General features: G+C 29.8%; 3 protein-coding genes and 2 long non-coding RNA genes across 13 annotated transcripts; 3 read left to right on the top strand and 2 right to left on the bottom strand.

The window, feature by feature from the left end:
* Position 1: 1 nt before the first annotated feature.
* On the bottom strand, positions 2 to 1,774 carry LOC724690 (RING finger protein 37). Its single transcript, XM_001120581.5, has 2 exons — positions 1,009 to 1,774; positions 2 to 931 (listed from the first exon to the last, which is right to left on the bottom strand). Exons 1-2 carry the CDS (start codon positions 1,626 to 1,628, stop codon positions 94 to 96), a joined length of 1,458 nt encoding a protein of 485 aa, XP_001120581.3. The 5' UTR covers positions 1,629 to 1,774; the 3' UTR covers positions 2 to 93.
* Positions 1,775 to 1,786: 12 nt separating this feature from the next.
* Positions 1,787 to 2,849, top strand: LOC552781 (H/ACA ribonucleoprotein complex subunit 2-like protein). Its single transcript, XM_625156.5, has 3 exons — positions 1,787 to 2,065; positions 2,187 to 2,259; positions 2,350 to 2,849. The coding sequence occupies exons 1-3, from the start codon at positions 1,897 to 1,899 to the stop codon at positions 2,579 to 2,581; spliced, it is 474 nt and encodes a 157-aa protein (XP_625159.2). The 5' UTR covers positions 1,787 to 1,896; the 3' UTR covers positions 2,582 to 2,849.
* Positions 2,850 to 6,272: 3,423 nt separating this feature from the next.
* LOC413034 (rho-related BTB domain-containing protein 1) lies at positions 6,273 to 20,985 on the bottom strand. Of its 4 annotated transcripts, none has more exons than XM_396485.7 (15): positions 17,190 to 17,381; positions 11,751 to 12,112; positions 11,004 to 11,107; positions 10,626 to 10,823; positions 9,878 to 10,085; positions 9,463 to 9,705; positions 9,302 to 9,387; positions 8,951 to 9,077; positions 8,742 to 8,876; positions 8,222 to 8,245; positions 7,576 to 7,726; positions 7,363 to 7,493; positions 7,040 to 7,282; positions 6,799 to 6,947; positions 6,273 to 6,690 (listed from the first exon to the last, which is right to left on the bottom strand). In XM_396485.7, exons 2-15 carry the CDS (start codon positions 11,928 to 11,930, stop codon positions 6,456 to 6,458), a joined length of 2,214 nt encoding a protein of 737 aa, XP_396485.3. In that variant the 5' UTR covers positions 11,931 to 12,112; positions 17,190 to 17,381; the 3' UTR covers positions 6,273 to 6,455. The 4 variants fall into 4 exon arrangements, with proteins under 4 accessions (XP_396485.3, XP_006560763.1, XP_006560764.1 ...); XM_006560700.3 differs by lacking the exon at positions 17,190 to 17,381 and adding an exon at positions 20,798 to 20,985 and having other exon boundaries at positions 6,456 to 6,690; XM_006560701.3 differs by lacking the exon at positions 17,190 to 17,381 and adding an exon at positions 12,908 to 13,182 and having other exon boundaries at positions 6,456 to 6,690.
* On the top strand, positions 15,202 to 16,979 carry LOC113219287. The gene is made up of 2 exons (XR_003306191.1): positions 15,202 to 15,532; positions 15,618 to 16,979. It is a non-coding gene; the product is annotated as an uncharacterized LOC113219287 (long non-coding RNA).
* LOC102655145 lies at positions 17,729 to 21,570 on the top strand. Of its 6 annotated transcripts, none has more exons than XR_003306186.1 (5): positions 17,784 to 17,939; positions 18,022 to 18,146; positions 18,326 to 20,555; positions 20,760 to 21,189; positions 21,306 to 21,570. It is a non-coding gene; the product is annotated as an uncharacterized LOC102655145 (long non-coding RNA). The 6 variants fall into 6 exon arrangements; XR_003306188.1 differs by having other exon boundaries at positions 21,291 to 21,570; XR_003306189.1 differs by lacking the exon at positions 21,306 to 21,570 and having other exon boundaries at positions 18,326 to 19,952; positions 20,238 to 20,555; positions 20,760 to 21,237.
* The last annotated feature ends 70 nt before the right edge of the window (positions 21,571 to 21,640 follow it).

Below are 21,640 nucleotides of genomic sequence, written 5' to 3'. Positions count from 1 at the left end.
AATAATTATTAGATTTTATTTACAATATTGAATATAAAATATCCATAATTAATAATTCAACAATATAAATAATATATAATAATGGAAAATAATTTAATCATAAATCCGTTGTATCTCATTATTTTTATAAGGTATGCCACAAGATGTACACTTATTATTTCCAATAGATGTTAGGATTTTTCTACATAAAACATGCTTGCATGGAAGTTGATAAAAAATGCCATTAGGACAACAGGAACAATTAGTTAACTTTGAATCATTCTTTGGAATGTTATTAAAACGTTTTAAATTAGGTACTGATATATTAATATCAAAATGTATTTCATTATTAAAAGTTAAGTCATTTGTATCAGTACAATCATTTTTTGTTTCATTTTCTGTGTCTATAGACACAGGTACATAAGAATTGGCAGTAATTTTTTTCTTTACTAATTTATTAATTGAAGTAGAAAGAGTTCGTTTCTGAGATATTACAACTGGCAATTTATGACAGAGTTTATTATTTTTTGTTTGTGTAACAGAACAATGCAATTTTGGTTTTATATTATTTGAACTTTTAATTATATTTCTTTTTAATAAATACTGAGGAACTTCTGCTACTTTTTTATCTGTTATATCTGAAGATATTGCGCGACCTAATACTCTAGGCAATTTTTTAATTTCTTCTACATTACTATTTTCAAGTAAAAATTTATCTATCCGTATTTTTAAAGCACTTGCTATAACAGGTTTACGATTTTCGCTAAATGGCAAACCAGTAAAAGGATCTGTTAATCTTCTTCCCCATATTGCTTCATTTTCTTCATGTTTCAATAATGTACTCTGATCAATTATTTTTCCACTTGGCAATAGAATTGGTTGTGTCATTATTTCATAAGTAATAGCATCTAAGAAACATTCTGGAGTTTGTAAATTTGATTCCAATCTTTCTCTAAAACAATATATACATAAATAGAATTAATAAATCTTATTATTAATATATATATTAAAAAATAATTTCATATTTACTTGTTATCTGTAATAACAAATGAATCTTTATTCTCAGATGTTTGTATAGATTCAGCTAAACAAGATTGTTGTTCGAACCACAGAGTAGAAATATTGGCTATTATGTCTTTTCCACAACGTGGTGATACTGTTCCCCATACTTCAATCTTACCTAATGCAGGTACTGAATTCTTTGTTTTACATATACATATTCTTAAACTATTTATATATGTTGTTAAGTAGCGCAAAGAGGGTTTTATATAAAGTTTTAAAAAATTTGGCGGAGTAGAAATTGTTTCATGCTTAATACTTGATGGACAGAATAATAATCCAGTATTTGTGGAGTCCAAAAATCCAGTAGCTAATAAAGTATAAGGCACACTAGTATCATTACTAGTTTTGGCATATAATTGAAAGCCTGATGATTTTTGAGAACCAACTTGTGGCCAAATTAAAATATGATTGATACATACATTACATAAAAAAGTTATGTCAATATTTATAGGAGGCTTGATACAAGCATATGCTAAAAATCCTTTATCAGAATTAGTTATTAAATTAGTAACTTCATATCCTTCTGTATTAATAGTATCACTATGAATTTCTGGTCTTAAACGAGGATCACAAAAGTTGAAAAGCATTTTTTTGCTTTAGAAGCATATACAATAACATTCTTTAAAAAAAATTGCAATTTTTAATCATTTTACAAAAAATTTTTCTTTTCTTTTGAAAAATCTATTTTATGTAACCTACTTACTCTTCTGTCACACTCACACTATAGTTTAAGTTAGGTATAGATTAGGTTAGTGTTGTATTGAAGTGCGTCCAATCTCTTGAATGAGATGTGAAAGCACGTGGACAAAGTAAAATAAATTTTTTAACTAAAAATAATCATTAATATTATAATAAATGGAATCAGTAACAATAAAAATGGAAGTTGACGATAGCGTGAAAGAAGCAGATAGTGGTGATGTTATAGAAATTAGTTACGAAGAAAAACTCAAATACACAAATTCTATAGCTAAACCTATGGCTTCAAAGAAATTAACCAAAAAAATTTATAAATGTATTAAAAAAGGTGAGCTTTTTAAATCCTGAAATTTATATAAAATTTTAATATAATATAAGATAACTTCTTTAAAATTTCTTGGTTAACATATTTCGATATTTTTTTTTAATTTGCAACATAACCATTTCAGCTTCAAAACATAAATCTTATCTTCGAAATGGTTTAAAAGATGTTCAAAAACATCTTCGGAAAGGGGAAAAAGGGTAAGATGTATTTTTACTTATAAATACATATTAAAATTTTGTTATAATTAAAATATTATTCATATAAAAACATTTGTGTATTTTTAATAGATTGGTGGTATTTGCTGGAGATGTTTTTCCAATAGAAATTATGTGTCATTTACCAATTGTATGTGAAGATAAGAACATTCCATATTGTTACACACCTTCGAGACAAGATATTGGTACTGCTATGGGAGTGAAAAGAGGTAGTCTTATGGTACTTATTAAAGAGCATGAAGAATACAAAGACCTTTATGAAGAAATTAAGTCAAATATGATAACATTATCAATGCCATTATAAGCATATGTGCAATCTTTTGCATTTTATTCATTTTGTAAATAGAATATTACAATACGAATTTTTTTCAAAAGTTTTTTATCAGATATTATATCTTATTTTATAAACATCTTTCAATATAAACAAATATATCAAACAAAAATTTATCGTATAAATTATTATAATATAATCATTTTGATATACAACAAATATTTTAATATAAATTACTATGGAACAATATGTAATGAATCTAAAAAAAGAAAAAAAATAAAATAGAATTTTTTTATCTTAATCTAATATTTTTTTGTTTAAAGGTTATAAGTTATATTTTTATCTTCTTTTTAATAAAAAAAAAAATTTATAAAATTTATGTTAGAAATTAATTGCAAGTATTTTTTGATATTAAAATGAAAATAATATATATTGTTCAAAATGTGATTGAAATGAAATTGCTTTTCAAACACAATTTTTAAAAATACCAATTTTAGTTAAAAATTAAATTTATTTATCACCTCTCTCTGTTTCTGTGCATTTGAAAATAGAATATTAAAATTTAGCTTAAGATAAAAATCATATTTCTCAAAGCGGTATGCATATATACGTATATACAGCTTTACTTTTTATTCTTAAGTGAATAAAATTAAATTTGACGTAAATGTCATTATTTCGATTAACGATCATCGAGATATCCAAAAATCAATATGGATTGTCAGTTGAGACCTCCAAACAATCGCTTTTCTATTAATTTTCTTTTCTATTTTGTTTTTATTATGATTCTCAAGATATCTTTGAACGTTATGTCTAAAGATAATTATAAAATTTGAAATTTGTTAAATAGTGTTTGTTCGATAGTACTATTCACTTGCTGTCTGTCATATATTTATTAAATTTTGTGTCCAATTATTGGCGCATAAATATTTAAATTTGAAAATGTTCGCGAATATGAAGATTAAAAATAACTTATAATTGATCGTAAAATATAAGAAAAAGAATAGAAAAATTAAGTATACGGAATGTTAAAAATTTAAAACATAAATCTTAATATAGAAACATTAAGAATTGTTAGCCATAAGATTTAATTCATATTGAATTTTTTGAAAAATTGTACACGTTCATTAATAGAGAACATTGCAATAATTTTTTATCAATACCTATATTTAATTTTTAATCTGATCAAATTATTTGAATTTTATCAGTAACAAATGAATTAATTCGTACGATTCGAAACAGAGGTCGCAATTGCAACAATCATTCTCGGCTTAGGATCGAAGGCTTTGCGAGCATATAAATTTAAAATAGAAAAATATGAATGAATAAGTACATTGAGAAGTTTAAAAATTTTTACTTTAAAGAAAATGACAGTAAAAAAGATTTCTATTCATTGATATAAATTATTCTTACGTTAAATTTTATATTTACAATCATTGCACTTACAATTTTAAATGCTCGCAAATGCCTTGTACGCATTGACAAAATGTATTTAATCTAAACTTTTGGGGAATTATGACTAAAATGCATATGAAAATTAAAGTTTTCGATCTATCGCTTTATATCTTCGTTATATAACTGTATCCTTAATCCTACTTTACTGACTTCAGTATAAAATATACATTTAGGAATGACGAAGGATAACATTGACATTAAAATTGACATAGCGTACAAGTGGGACGTTATTCTCACCCTCGCCGGAACAGATATATATACATCGCGTATACATTATTTCCGTTAATTTCTTACAAATCAGGCAGTAATGCATCTTATGGCTGCAATTTTTTAATTTTTCTTCTTTTCAATTCGTGTCAAATGTTTGAATTTAATAATCTGAATAATTATTTCAAAACTTTACGAATATTTATCACGCGTGTTTGTACATATTTTTAAATACGAGATATATAATGTAAAATTACGAGTCACTGTGTATTTGCAATTTTTAATTCTTTTCCCTCATTTTCTCTCATTCGTTCACTCATTCAAACATACTTTCATTGCAAAATAATGCATGGAATCGATTGAATAATGAATCGATTGAATAATCACGGCAAAAAATGATCTAACAAGTATTAAATATTTGTAATACCGACTGCTAATAGTACAGGTTGCTTCATATTCTAATTAAAGATTTATGCATGATCATAATCGGCTTGAACGATGCATAATTACGCTTCTTCGATATACAAGGACCAATTTGTGCCTTATAAAGTACAAGTTGCTAAGAAAATATATAATATACGCGAAGATTCACTCTGACACAGAGATACATCTAACATAACATCGTTCTATATTTTACGAACGGTGGATTCGCATAATTATATAATCATTATGAATAATCGATTCACTCTCATTCTTTCATTATCTAGCTATTAATTATTCTTACCGATGTAATCGCAATTTATAATTCTAAAAGTAACCCATTACCGTGATCGATATGTTGCAGTTTTTATTGGACGATCCTACTTACGTCGATTGAACTGCATATGTCCTCATCATTTAACGTTAATCGACAATTAAGATGAAAATAGTAATTTCACTTAGCCATAAATTGTTATAAAATAGTAGAAATACGAGAGGTCTCCTCGCATTCGAAGAAATCGTAATTTTGTCGCATGGAAACCCAAGAAATGAAGCATGGCCTGTCGTCGGATACTGTACAAACAATGTAAAAATCCGCGTCGATTTATCATTAATAGTTATTTCTTATAGAACTATGTTTACCGCTTAATATAATCACGCTCTATTATGGACTAAAGCTATTGCTCGTTTTTCTTCAGTCTAACACGCATCGATAAAAGTACGGCAAATTTTTATCGTCTCTTGGAAATTTTTTTTTTCCTTCAGCGGCTTTTTCTGATTCAGATTTTACTCTCCAACATTTCCCTCTTGCTCCCTTTTTGTAAAATTAAATTGTAATTTTTGTAGGGAGAGGGAAGTGGAAATTATAATAATCATTCGAGTAAATACTGTCCAAGATTTCTTATCATTTAGATGCAGAGCAATTCGGTATAAAATGCAATTCGGATTTGATGCATTTCTAAAATTCTTTTTGAAATCGATTTAGAAATTTTCTTGTATACAGAATATACAGAAATCTTGAACAATATTAACAGAAAAAATTTGAAAAATCTCAAAGATTTCAACAGCCACTGAAATATCTCTTGTATAAAAATCACTTATTATGTGATCAGAATGGATGAGCAATTTAAAGCATTCACGTTCTTCACATTCGAAAAACGTGCCGTGCTCATTGACGGAAAATGGGATGCAAGATTATTTTTCAACTTATATTGTGATTTATTTTTTTTTTTCTGCAATTCGTATTTGTAATCAAAAACATATTAAAACCTGTCCAGGTGATTCAACATCACCCTGTTTAAAGGTCGCTGTGGCAGCAACGACGAATCGTCAATGAAAGGCACCATCTTGTTTTATTCGCTTACAAACGACGGACGCCCGTTTAAAATTCTAAAAGATCGTACACATTTTAAATAGGTTTTTCAACAATATATATAGATATCAGATTCATCTCCATTGAAATTGTACAAAAAAGATAAAAAGTTTCGCCAATTATTTTAGAATTACAATTCATTTTTTTACGTTATTTTTCAAGAGAAAGAAAAAACAAGAAGAAGCATACATTAGACAGAAATATTCGTTTTCATTGCGTACGACAAACAAGATTGATAAAAAAATTAGAGGATCTATTTCCTCCTTTTTTATCTTTTTTTTTTCTTTTTGCTTTTAGGCATCCTCAATGTGCATAAATTGTGTTATCGGCGTTTAAATTTTCTTAAGTATAAATTTGTAGCAGTATCAAAATAGTAAAAATGGTGCATATGAAGACCATGAGCACGGGTAGGACCAAAATGAAACGGACTGAGCGGCGTAGGCCGCTGGGCTCTTGTCATACAACCTGTTCACCAGACTCGATCGAGTCGAACAAAGGTCGTTCAGATTGTGGATCGTTGTTCGCCGATGATGCTGTACCTTCACCACCGCTGGAACTCTCTCTTCTAGTTTTACTGGTGCCAGAAAAGCATAAACAACCGGACTGATTACGATTTCTTTTTAACGTTGGCTTATTCTCCCGATCTCGTTCCGCTAAACATTTTTGATAGTAATCGTAGTCTTTTAAATACCTGTTTAATAAAAAAAAATAATTCATAATTTTAATTATTTAATTATTTCTATATATATATAATGAATCAATTTCCAGCTTAAAGTCCTGCATTCTATATATTACATACCACACCGGAGGCCATCGATGCTCATTTAAATATTCTTGATTCTCTGGATGTAGAAGACGCACACTTCGTGGAGACATTTTGCACAATTTGTTATAATTCACGCATAAGTAATTCATACACCAGTCGGCCAGTTGATCGGCATTATGTAACTACAAAATGTACAACATGCAAATTGGAGAATGAGCTATCAGAAAGTTTAGACTCATGGATCGATATACTGATAGTTGAAGAAAAAGCTGACCTTGCACGGTTCCAGTAATCTCAGACAGTTCTCCACGGCCTCGTTTCCCTCGTTCCCAGACAATCTCTCGAGATCTTCGATTACTCTGCTCTCGACCAAGTTCACTAGTCGTGGTAAGCAGAGACGATTTGCCAATTCTAAGAGGTTCAAACATCTGGCAGAGGAAATTGCTGGCACTTCATCCGTATAGAGATAACAAAGCAGTTTATGAAACGTGTATTCGCGTACACCAGGAAACACTATCTGTTCAATGAATTTTATTACATATCGCAACAAGAAACAAAATAATTTTTAAAATAACTTTTAAAAAGGAATGTACTTACTACTTTTGCGCTGCTTTCACGAAAATCACCGGAGAACATAGCTTTCATCACATCACATCGGGCAGTGAGAATCGCTTTATGGGCTGGAACACTTCCATCATCTAATTCAAATGTTACATCGGCGAAAAGTCCTAAAAAAAAAAAAAAAAAAAAAAATCACATTTTATGATTGAAAACAAGAAATGATTATTTTGAATTAAATTTTTATTCTACCTTGCTCTAGACAAATATCTTCTAAACGTTGCCTCACTACCTGTTTGTAGCGATTATTAAGATCATTATTAAATTGATCTCTAGTTTGTAGAGTTCCAAGCACCATCAACAATTGCGGAAGCTCCAAGAATTCCGCTGCCTGTCTAATTTCCTGTACGTGAAAGAAGATAAAATTAACCAATATTTTTCTGTAATAGAACATGATTATGAAATGAAATTTTTAAAATCCATTTTTAGATTGTCAGCTGAAAGAAAATTGATAATGTTTTCCATGCACCCATGATCAATGATTTAATGATTTTAATACAAAATTTTTTCTTAAAAATAGACATAAATCTTTTACATAAATTTATATATATTTTATGAATCACAATTAATATATATACATATATATATATATATATAAATTATATATATTAATTTATAATATATATATATATATATACATATCATCTAAAATTTGTTTAAAATTTATTTATAGATAAGGAACATGCCAAAATGATGACAAATATGACAATAATCTAATATATTGTAGAAAACGGTGAATCGATATTTTTTTTAGCTAATGTCTATACATTATGCGTGCGTATACAATATCATGTATGTGTATGCTCTTATCAGCAAACGTATTTCACATTGTACTAACCAGTAGAAGCCCAATAGGAGCTGTCTGAAAGAATAGAGCCGCGTTAGTTACCGCATACCGCACTGGTAGCATATTTAAGCTTTAAACTTACTATTTGCACAAAGTATTCCTCCAACAAGAAAAATATTTTACTTTACGGCTTTATCTTCGATCCAAAATAGTAAAACCCACCAACAGTATATTTGAATAAACAAATATTACAAAATGTTCACACAATTTTCTGGAACATCTACCAATTGATCTGATCTTTAAAAAAATTAATTTGTTTTTTTCAATAGCTATATTTATATAGATTTACCGTAATTATACTTATATAGTTTAAAAGGAAAAGTACAAAACTTATTTAGATTATTATATACATTTATTATATAAAAATTATAAATAAATGTTTTTTTTTTTCTATGCAATAATGATGTAAAAAAATCGATCTACACAAGTTATTGCATCAATTAAATAAGAAAATTTTTAATAATCCACGGGTGTAGCTGCCCGCATAGATAATTCTACCGACGCAACGTACTTGTAGATCATGATACCGTTTATCCAAGCTGCCCGTATAAATGAACTGCAAACATTGCTGCATTGCCTGAGGCGTAATTAACTTAGACAGCGTAACCACTGTCGTTGATTGCTGCATTCCGTTTGTATTCTCAGTCTATAAGTAAATTGAATAGAAAAAGAATAATGATCGAAGTTTTATTATAAATTAAACTTCTTATAAAAACTTACCAAACATACACGAATGTTTTGGAAGGCAGGATGATTAAGATCTCTGGTAGTACCAGTCGGTTTCTTTTGGTTGTCCATAGTGGGCAGTACTTGAAAGCTCGAACGTCGCTTCAATTGTTCCCAAACTCTATATTTTATTCAATATCATTTTTATTAATTTCATTTAAAATCACCATATCATATATTATTATTATTATTAATTATTTTTGAATAAATGGTAAGCAAATATCTAAAATATTCTATAAAGTTTCTTAGTTTTTCTTTTAAATATTAAATATATAATGCATGCTTCTAAACTTTTAGAACGTATAACTATGCTATAATTTGAACAGATTTACCAGATAAACTTACTTTGCAGGTTTTGATTGATCGATACGAATCAGGCACTCGGTGTCATCGTTAAAATCACCGACCGTTGCTTCACCAAACGTACTTACCTTCAGAAGAATAAAAAACAACGTTTATAAGTAAGACAAAAAATAGTAAAAAAAATGATAAGAAATATGAAACACCATGCTAGATTCGCTGGAACTTCGAGGTGTTTGCTCTTGAACAAGTTCCATAGAGAAAAGTCGATGAAATGCAGGCGATGCAGCGGCTAAAAGACACCTATGAGCGGAAAACGTGCAGTTTCCGGCTATTAAAGTCACGTCAGTGTGAACAGGCTTTGTCCATAGTGTCTTCATATTCTCTTCATAAGTGCTTGCAGCTAGACACACTTCCGGTGGAACAGGTTTCGGTGGACAAAATGGTGCCTGAAATTGATGATTTCTTCAATTATTCTTGAAAAATATTTAATCTTTTTCACATTATAAATTACTGGAATTTTTACAGTGAATGAGAATAAATCATTTAGACGAATATTTCAATATAAATTCAATTAATATTAATATAAATTAAATTTTTTTTTTAGAAAACTTTACATACCTGAAGCAGAGGTCTCTGCACCCTCTTCAAGTTCGTCATCCAAAATCGTTGCTGACGCCTCGCAATTAAGGCAGCACGTATCGAATTTTCGAACACTTCATTAACACCGTAATACGTGAAGACACTGGTCTCGTAATAACAAACGCCAAGTTCACGTGCAACGGCTCGAGCTTGATCAGGCATCACCAGATCGCTCTTTCTCGTGGCTCTAAAAATCAATTTAAAATCTCGGTAAAAATAGTTGCAAATTAATATCAACTCTAAAGGACATCGCTTATGAAACGTGTTCTTATAAAACTATTATCCAGAACGATCGTAAAGAAAATCCTGAAAGTCACTATGAACTTTAAGAATTTCTTGAGAGCTTCTGATATGTCAAGGCTCGGTTAATCTCCTTTCATATCACGTGGAATATTTCAATAAAAATTCCATTACGTAAACCAAGATATCCTTCTAATCTGTCAATACAATTAATAAAAACTCGAAGTTTTCTTCATAATACACTCAAGAAAAAGATAATAGTTTCTGCTTAATAAGAACAGAATGCATCTAAAAAGAATCACGAAGCATCTGTGGAATCAATACTTCGACACACTTTGCCGAAGGGGTCGATCATTGAGGAAGCATGAATGCATTTGAACGAGGTCCAATATAGAATGAAAAAAAATCGATTTGAGGAACGTGTGTTGCTTCTAAATACGGGAAAGGAAAATGCGGTTAAACATAGTTGTTGATAAAGATAACGTACCTCACGAACGGACTTCGATCACGAAAATAGCTCAAATAAGTTTCATCTCGATACATGTAACGCAAATCGTTCTTGCATCCCACTAACAGCACGGGGGTCTGAGGGCAGAACCGTCGTATCTCTGGGTACCACATCGCCTTGCAATTCCGTAGCGAAACGGGATTGGTTATGGAGAAACATAGTAGCACGACGTCTGATCTGTATTTATAGAATTTTATAGATTTTTTTTTTTTAATTAATTGTAATAGAATATTTAATAATATTTTTTATTATTTAAGAATGAAAAGAGAAAGAGATAATTGCAAAAAGGGAAGAAAATGAAAAAAGAAATCCACGATTGAAAAACAGAATAGAAATTTGTTGAGATAATAATTTTACCTGCCGTACGCGAAACGTCGATCTTTTTCGTGATCACCAAATGTGTCCCAAAGTCGCAGGGAGACATTCACATTGTCGACTACTTCCCAGGATCGTTCCAAGACCTGATGGATTAAAATAAAATCGAATTTTTGTCATATTTTCACGATCATAATCATTTTTGATGTCTATAAATAAATTAACAATAAGAGTCATATATAAACAAAAACGCTTATTGATGACATTTGTTTTTAAATTAATTAGACATAAAATCATATAATAATAACATAGAAATTCCAAATCTTCTGGAATAATAATTTTAAGGTAAGTAGTAAATATTTATTTCCAGATTAAAAATCCATTCTTCAATTGCAAATTTATTATCCACTATATTAAATGCAATCTATATACAATTATTCATTTCTCAATATTAAAGAAAAATATTGATCAAAAAACAATTGCAGATTGATAGAATTTTTCATTTATTTTTACAATTTCTTGTCTAATTCTTACGACTTTGAAATCTCGATGAAATTATTAATTAATTACTTGAATTTCAAAATTAATTTTTTTTTTTCGTGTCACAGGTCAGGAGGAACAAAATTGCAAAAGCAATTACTTATCGCAGTTAATCACGAATAAGTAAAACCTCGGATATTGAATCCCCAGATACTCTATTAAAATCATCGCAATTATCAAATTGAACTCCTGCCGAACAACAATTTACAGACACCTACAACCATATTAGCGCAATTATCAAGAACTTACGTCCTTGTATATCCTGTACTGGTCGATGGCCCAAACGGTGGGCACGTGAGTTGTCAAAAGTTGCGAAAGTGACACGTGTTTGTTGCAGGCCCTTGCGCATATCAGCCTGGTCTTTCCAACTGCCGTGTCACCGACGACCACACACTTGACCAGTTCCTGATGCGGCTGCTCATTGTCCATCACCGACAATCACCCCTTCTCATCCAATACACCCACCCACGTGCCAGGTCGTTTAAACACGCGGCTACCTCCGTTGCTACCGTACCGCCGATCGAATGGCGCAATGTCCACATCCGATCTTCACAGAATCAAAGATGATGCCGCGCGTCGATCCTCGCGGTCCCTTTCTCAAGCTAACAATGCTGAAATTTATACAGATACCGTGAATATCAATGGATTTGCACTTGGGTGTCCTTAAAAGAACTTCTAAAAACGATCTAATAATTAGAAATTAGAAGAAGAAAAAATTATTTAGATACAAACAGGGAAACATAGATTGCACATAAAGATCTTGTAATGATATAATTGTATAACATTTTTTGTATAACATATTTTGTCTAAGATTGTCTATACTTTGATGTTTTATTTTTTATGATTTTTTTCTTTTTTTAAGATTCATTGGATTTTTGTAAAAGAAAGAGATAATGCAAGACAAATGCAATTACAAATTTGTAAATAAGAAGTTGTGAAGTGAATCTTATGAGAAATTAAAAAGAAATGTAAATTTAAGATAAACTTTTGAATCAGAGATTTTTATGAATTAAACTATGGCATAAAAGTCAGAAGTCATTAATAAAATTCATTTCAAAGGATTACAAGGATTAATTTAAAAGTATATCACTTTAATGCAAAAGTAACTATCAACTGTTAAAAATCTCAAGTATATACAAGATTTTACTTTTCGCCGCATTCTATGTATTTGAAAGATTTTAAAACAACGGAAAGATTCCAAAACAAAAATGAGACCAGATCTTGAATAGAAAAGTATTCCAATGAACTCTTGAATAGAAAAGTATTTCAATGAACTCTTGAACGTGGGTCTACGTTCCAAATTGGCGTTTCAACGCAAAATTAGTAAGTCGCTGATAACGATGCAGACACGTGCAGACATGATGTCGTTCGGTCACGTAGGCGTGAATAGATTATTTTAAGCTTACGTGCAATGTTCAGACGTCCAGGCACCGTGAATATACATGTATACGCAGAATGCCTATTGATTTGACCCCGCAAGCGCCTTCACTATATTTAGTATCGAACGTTGGTTACTTCAACCTCAACCTTAGCCTATCACCTTAACCCTGAACCGAACTATGGACACAAGGGATTTGTCCTGTTCGTGGACGAGGTTTTGAACCATCGACGGTGTATAGAATGACACTGTCATAGACGGTGTCACACTGCTTTTTAACCGAACTTCGAACCTTCGCTTGGTCCGGTTCGCACCAATTTTCACCGAAACTTACTGGCTTCTAATTTATACTAGGCACGAAACCCAAGATATTTTCAAGACAATTTGTGACGTTCGGTTCGGTTATACATAGATTAGGTCAATCCGAATGTGGAAACGGTAGAGATCTTGATTCGTCACGAAATACTTGAATAGATTAAACGTTGGTTTCCTTTGCGTTTAAGTAGATTGTATATTATCTCTTGTAATCACTTTGAATTGATATTTTATTATTAACAATTCAAGCAAACTAGAAAATCGATTTTCGATGAAAAAAAAAATTATAACCTCAAATTTTTTTTCAGAAAAAATAATAAGGTAATAATTGTGATAATAATAAGTTATTGATTCTTTCAGAATTTATTTATTAGAGATAGCTAAAAAAAAAATCAATTATTAATAACAGAAACATTTTTTATAAAAAATATTAAATAAATATATTTATTTAATTATTTCATTGCTGAGTAAAGTAGTTAGAATATTGCATGTATGCAACATTGAGTATAAAAAGATTAAAAAGAAAGATCTCTATCAACATTAAATAAATCTATTTTTTCATGTTTGATCATTTTTTCTAAATGGACGTTTTTTATTTGCATAATGTAAGCACATATTCAACCGAAGAAAAAATCTAATAAGATCGAAACTTACGTAAAAAGTGCAACAAAGAAAATAAACAGATATATTATATTTACGATTCGATTAACTGTCAAATATAAATAAAAGGACAAGACAGGTGAGACAGTCGCATGACAGGAAAAACAACGTTATTCCGTCCCTGGCTATGCTATAAAACCTATATTTTATGCGGACACATCGATAATCACTAGATGACATGTTTATAATGTGTATCCAGAATAATCACCACATCATGATATGAAAATCACATATATGAATCCATTTTGCGAATAAGAATTCTTTATTTTAAAAATTATATTACTTGTAAATGTAAAAATAAATACTAATTCCTCAATTATTGAAGATTTACTATCAAGTCATCTTATTAATTATTTAATAAATATTTATCTAAATAGGAATATTTAAATAAGTTTGACGTATAAATTTAATAATAAAAACTATTTAATATATAATAAAAGAAAAGAAATTTTTTGTTAAAGATAATTACTCAAAAAAAAAATAATTTTGCGAGTCAATTATATATCTGACAGTCAAGAAAACTTTCCAATAAATCACCGAAGAAAAAGAAAAAAAAGATCGAATTTTGAAGAACAAGACAATCGATAATGGCAGTGCGTCGAGAATCGCACGATTATTTATACATCGACAATTAAATATCGTTTCCACTGTCGCAACTCATATTACAAGTTGTTGTCGATTTCTCGCAAGGTCTTATCGATCTGCAATAGCTCGATTACGTGGTGCATGAAGATTGTCATTATTGTAATAAATTACCGAACGATGAGAAATGATCAACGATTCGAAAGATAAAAAGGATACATTTGAATTTATTGTGCAATTATTAATAAGTGCAGAGAATTTTTATTGCAAACAGTCGATTTTTAATCACATGTCATGATTATGATTTTCCATTTTAATTTTTTAGACCTTAAGAAATTGAAAATTATTAGCTAAATTTTATAGGTTAAAGATTAATAAATTGTATTATATAAAAAAAATTTAACAATAAAAGAAGGAATGATTTACAAATGAATTTCTAAATTAAAAATCAATTGATTTTTTTAATTTTAATTATAGAATAATATTTATATGTAAAAAATTACATTTTAAAGATTCATTATAAATTCTATAAAATTTAAAGATTGTTTTGTATCATTTATTTAATAAGAATAAATATATTGTAACTTATAAGAGCATAAATGTTATAATTTTATACATTATATATAATTATTTTAAATTACGCTAAAAACTAAAAAAAAAAAAAAATAAATAAAAAGCTAAAATATTCTTTTTACATTAAAAAAAGATATTACTTAATATTATATATGTAAATAAATAATACAAAAAATAATAAATATATATAAATATATACAAATACAATAAATATACATAAAAAGATTAACACTAAAATCTTGTTTCTTATCTTCAAGAATAAAATCCATCGATTTTTTAATTTATTATCTAAATTCCTATTAATTCTTAATTCTATCTTTCTTATTCTATTATTTTTTATTTTGAGTTATTATTTAGATTTTATTTACGAATGACATTAGTCCATAAATGTTAGCATTCTACTCGTTTTCGTTTCATTTCAGCAGGGTGAACGATTAATTTCGAACAGTTCATTCACGACGAGGAACACTTTGGGTATTACGCAGCGGCTTTGAATGAAACTTCCCAACTAGGTCGAGGCTCAGTAGGTATCAGAAAATGATTTCAACCGAAAAGCATTTAAACTTTCGATATATATTGGAGAAACTGATGATTTCCTTTTCCCGTAGATTTCAGGCAGCGTTATCTCAAGGCCTTGTTATCTAAGATGAAGGAAAAATTATTTTGCGTGACGAGCTCAGGAATTAATCATTTAAAGAGAAGTGAATTATGCAAATGTATACATATAGATAATTGCTCATGAATTTATTTAATGTTCACAACATATCAATTCTTGAGACAATTCTTGACTTTTTTTAAATTTTTTTTAATTTTCTATATCTTCAATAATGATTTTTTATAAATTTAAATTTTCCTTGTTTGTTTCATACATAACCTATTGACGATCTTCAACTTCCATCTAGAATTACATACAAAAATATTCTTTTCTTTAAAATATATACAACAATTTCTCTAATTCAGAATATCAGATTGATTATAGCCTACTATTATAATAATCACTTTATTTTTCGACTAAATTGAGTAATTTTATCGAAATCTGCTTTATTGCTGAAAGTAAACTTCAAGGTGATATAGACATATATTGCGTGCAGAAAGTCCGTTGACGCATTGCAGAAGAACAAAATTGTCGAGAGGTCAGCAAAATGAGCGAAAAGAGGTAGAGTATAAAAAAGAAATGAAAAAAAGAAGAAGGAAAGAAAAAAAGAGAAAATGGTGGCGCATTTGAACCGACGGAGAAACAACATTCGTCCCTGCCCGGCCGGTAAATCAATTTCGTCGAAGGACAATCCAAGAGTCCGAGAATTGCAGCGGGGTCAACGAGCCGCGTAGCGACCGCATTAATTAAGTAAACGCTGCTCCTATTGCCGACCTCTTTTAACGGCTAATCGCTTTCGACGCTCACGCGATTACGTTCGCTACTCTTCTATCATTTTCAGGCTGGAATACTATTTAGAAATCCTAACTTAATCATCTATGCATCTAACCAATCGAACAATTAAATAACATACATCACGACACCCAAACTATTATCTATAGCTCAGAATAATAGAAATAAAATTTTTATCAAACAAAGGTATATTTCTAGTATGCTTTTCCAAGGATTGAAACAAGAATTTAACAAAGATATATTTTTCGAATTAAATTTCGTTTCGATATTAAATCTTTATTTTACATTTATCGTATGTTATCAAATGTTAATCGAAATGTTGTTCGTTATAGATATATCAATCAACTATTGACGCACAACGGGACATCTATCAAGATTGCTTTAACAAGATATTACCATTGATGGAGTTCTTTTCTATTGAAGAGTGAAATTACATAAATTAAATTTTCTATAAAGATGTGATAGGAAAAAATTCACGTGTGATCGCTTCGAACAACGTATTACGCCAGGGACATAGCCTGCACGCAGTGTGGTCTCTTATATAAGTCAGAACAAAGGTTAGACAAAGAGGTTGCATACAGAATACTGATACGAATAGTTGACACGTAATGATGTTTTCGCATGGATTCTGGTTTCTCTCAGAAAATAAAACACTTAAATAATTCTTTAGAAACTTTTATAAACAGCAACAGTTAACAATCAACTGCAAGATTGATGTGTCAATTGAATGCATCTAAACGTATATGTATATTCTGCGTCATTGCAATGTTCAAATTTAAATTGTTTCACTTACCAAATTAGAAGATGATTGATTTATTTGACAAACGATTCTGATACTGGCAGTGCTCTTGTTTTTATTTTTCTGTCTTCCAATATATATTCACTCAAGTATCACGCCAACAAATCGGCACAGAAAAAGATGTTTCATCAAATGTACACTATCCAATTAATACGAACATTCACGCCGGTTTCTTCGAGCACAATGAAACGCGAGAACATGCGACAGTTTCGACGCCCGTACCGTCTATGTCCGCAACGTATTACATATACCACTTTGCATAGATAAAACGAATCTTATAAATGCACGAAATCACGTCTATTTACACGCACTGATATTTAATGAGACAGTGTCTCTGTTAAAGAAAGGCGAGTCCATAAACTCGTGTTCCACTAACATTCACGCGAGTTTATAATACGAAATGAAAAACGGGACGAACGAAGTGACAAAAGTGAGGTTACGTAGGTTCAAGCTCGATGATACAAGCCTTATTGAGACGCAGTCTGATTAGTCGATAGTTTTCACCGCAAGTTTCTTTCTTTTCCTTCTGTCTCTATCGTCTTTCGGATCGTGACAATGGACTAGAAGCTGCAGCGGCACGCTGCACACCCAGGACGCACCACGCAAGTTCCAGCTGACGTCCTGGCGAATCGAAGTGGGGAGCAGATGAAGCAGTCGAGCGTGGTAAACAGCCCTCATGGATTTAGATCGGCCCTCGTCGTTCGACGGTCCATCACGTTTAGTTCGTCTTAATATTGATATTTGGTTGAGCAATCTGTGATACTTTTTTTTTCTTTTTAAATATAACACGTATTGAAATTTAACCAAACTTTTTTTAATAATTTAGAGATTATGAAGATTGGAATTTCGTGAGATTCTGATTGGAAAACAAAATGGGATTAAATCTGGATATCTTTTATAATCCTTTGGCTAATATGGCACCTATAAATACATATTGAAAAGATATTAAAGGTAATTAATCGTTAGACATTTACTATGAACGGTTATAGACACTATAATTTTTCGTAGTGAATATGCATATAGTATAGTATAATTTTTTCCAAATTTTTATTCTATATTTCTCTATTACTTAATTGATAAATATAAAATATAAAATATTGAATAAAAAATTTAGTAATAATTCATTACAGATGGAGATTTATGCTTTGCATACAGTAATTACTATTATATTAGAATTTATTTATTTTTTATTTCCAAACGAGTTTCAAAGAGTTTCTTAAAGATTAAAGAAGATTAATTATCTCAAATTATTCAAAATAAATAAAAAAGATTATGCACTATTATTCAACGAAATTTTATTTTGATAAGAAAATGGAATAATAATTTCAAGCAAATAGGAAATGCATGATAATTGATGATAGTTAATATCCTAGAAATAGACTCTTAGAAAAATATCCCATCATTTCGACAATGCACATGTGCACGTTCAAAGGATCAACTCGATTGTTGACGACGAATTCGCTATCCCTCTAAATCAGCTGGAGGAAGAGGGAATCAAAGCGCCAGGAAGGGAGAATCATCGAGACAGGAAAGAAGGGAAATATAGGCATTGAGAAGAGTTCAAGCGAGAGAAAACAACGAGCAATCGACCAATCATGCGACATTGAATGAACTCGTCTCTGACTTCGACATGTCTTACTTCCTACCCTTGGCACAACTACCCCATCATAATCACCCTTTTATCTCTTTCTTTCTTTATTTATCTGTTTTAGAGAGATTTTGAATCATGTCGACCATGATCATAATAATTAGCATTTAATTGTAATTATTACAAGATTTTAAAGTATGATAATGATTTATCTGATGATACAACGTTGCTTGTGAAATGCTTAGTATATTTTTTTTACTTGATATTCGCACGGATTTAATTTTTGATAAATTAAGATAACAAATATGCGGTTATTGTCTTTTAAGAATTTAGATTTTTTTCAAATCTAAAATTCTATTTTACAAAATATAATTTATTCTATATTCACTTATTAAAATTAATTTTTCCATTTTTTGAATTTAAAAACAAGTATTAACGAGTCAATTCTTTCGAATTGTGAAAAAAGGAAGGTGATTTGACTTTGATCATCGAGATTATAGGACTTCGATAAAGGGATATCAACCGGCAGATTACACAAAAAAAAAAAAAGTCGAGATGTGGAAATAAAAAGCGGTTGGCATCTGTTTCACGCGCATGCTAGCCTCGCTCGTGACGTCAGAGGGTGAAAAATCAATCCACCCTTGTACAGTGCGGCAAGATAGGATTGTATATCTGGCGGCCACAGTCGCCATCATTAAATTAACCGAATTAATTGTACTTGTCTAATCGATCGCCCTTGGGCCAATTTTCAGTTTTAGAATTCTAACGATCGATGATGTTTCGAAGATTTTTCTTGGATTTCTTGGAATGAACTTTTAAAAGGAAGATGCAGAAATGATTACGTATTGAAATATTTGACAGTATAAAGAATTTGTTAAATATTGTAAAGAGACGATGATAGAGAATCTTAATATAGAAAGGATAACTGCTTAAACTAGAAAAGGAAAAAGAAAAAATGGATAACTTAATTGTTACTTGATGCAATGTGGCAAAAAGATTTCCAAGTATGAAGGATTGAAATAGTATTTCTGCTTACATTTGTAAATTCATTTTATGAAAGTTCTGCAATGAAATTGGCAAAGAGTCTGGGAACTATGGTTACATAATAGTTATGAATGAATTTCATTGTAATTCCAATATTGAAGTTATTTTGGGAAATACCATTAAAAGTTAAGAACCCAAATTGCTTTTGAAACTATACTATACTCTGAAGATTGTAATATTTGAATATGTAGATTATATATTTTATAGACTATAATCAAATTTTCATTTTTTGAAAATTTATTTTAAAAATCTTGTTTATTTGATTTGCTTCAAGAAATTGCTTGCAATATTATAAAAATTGAAATTAAAATTGAACGTGACTGTGCATAGATAAAGAAAACATGAGACATTTCGTTATGCAATCCATTCAAATAGTACTATTTAATCGATTAATTAATTGTTCGTTCCAGCTCGTTAAGACATACACCCATGTAATTGGAATAGTGCTTATATAATGCATTACATCAAAAACTTAAGAAAATTATTTAATGCATAAAATTCAAATTGCGTGATAGCTTGAAAACGGCAAGGAAAATATATTCCAGTGAATTTTATTAATGCTTTATTCCATTTCAATCGCAATGCATCTTCTGCGTAGTAATTGAATTGAAACGCTGACGTCGAATGTTCTCCAATGACTTGGAGATGTTGCGCCTTCTTGCGTATTTTTATGCATCTTATATTTTCTTTTTGTTAGAAGGAACAGAATAAATCTAACAGAACTTAAGGTAATTTGAGAATTTCATTACTCTAAATTAAAATATTGAAGCAAAATTTCTTTGCAATTTTTTTTCATTCAAATTAAAATATTACAGCAATGTTTAAAATTCATTAAATTCCTTTGAAGAATTCAGATTTGAGATATGTGCAATTAATAATATATATATATATTTTTTGTTTTCTATATTTTTATATATTTTTTTTATTTGCAGATGATATTTTCAATGTTCTGTATTGGTGAAACGCTTACCTGTTATCCACGTATACGACACAAGAAAAATGGAATTTTTTCTGCGTTCCTCGCGAACGACGCTGCACCTCCGCATGATAATTGATAACAACTGTTTTTCCTTTGTGCCGACTTATAGCTGTCGTCGATCTTACACTCTTATGTCTGACGCGATTCACGACTACGAGCAAACAATCCGCAAGATTACAGCCGAAAGGGATTTCTGCATTGCTGTTGTGCCTCAACTTGGGCTACCATTAGCTCATCAAGTCCGTTAAACGAACACGAAAGAAGACAGACACTGAGGTGGACTTAAGTGTTTGAAGTTGATTGTTAAGTAACAGTTTAAATTGTGTATAGGACTGATAAACGCAACAACTTGGAACACGTTGCAATGCGTGTATATCTAACTGGTAGTTGTGTTAAGATCGAATATGCATTTATTTTTTTATTTTGATTGATATTTTAAGTTGGTATTTATTTATTAATTATTTGTCCATTTAATCAATTACAGAATAAATATTTTTAGGGATATAAGATAATTGAAAATGAACTTCGAATTGCGATGGAAAAAATCAAGAGAGATTTTTTTTTAAGAAAGTTGCCTTTTTAAGAGTCATAAATAAATTTATAATAATTATGAATGAAAACGATTTTTTCTGATAGAAATTAAAATGCGAATGAAATGAAAAGATTATGATAAGATTAACTGAGAAGTGATTTCTGCATTGCACAAAGAATTTCAGATACAATGTGAGAAGATTATGAATATGTGTGTGTGTGAGATTGAAAAAGAGAATAAGATGAATTCAAGCAAAAGGCTTTGAAAAAGGCTTTGATAACCAAAGAATAAGTTTAATGAGC

This window comes from Apis mellifera, linkage group LG15, assembly GCF_003254395.2.
Source record: "Apis mellifera strain DH4 linkage group LG15, Amel_HAv3.1, whole genome shotgun sequence".
Classification (NCBI taxonomy): domain Eukaryota; kingdom Metazoa; phylum Arthropoda; class Insecta; order Hymenoptera; family Apidae; genus Apis; species Apis mellifera.
This window is presented reverse-complemented; position numbering and strand designations above follow the sequence as displayed.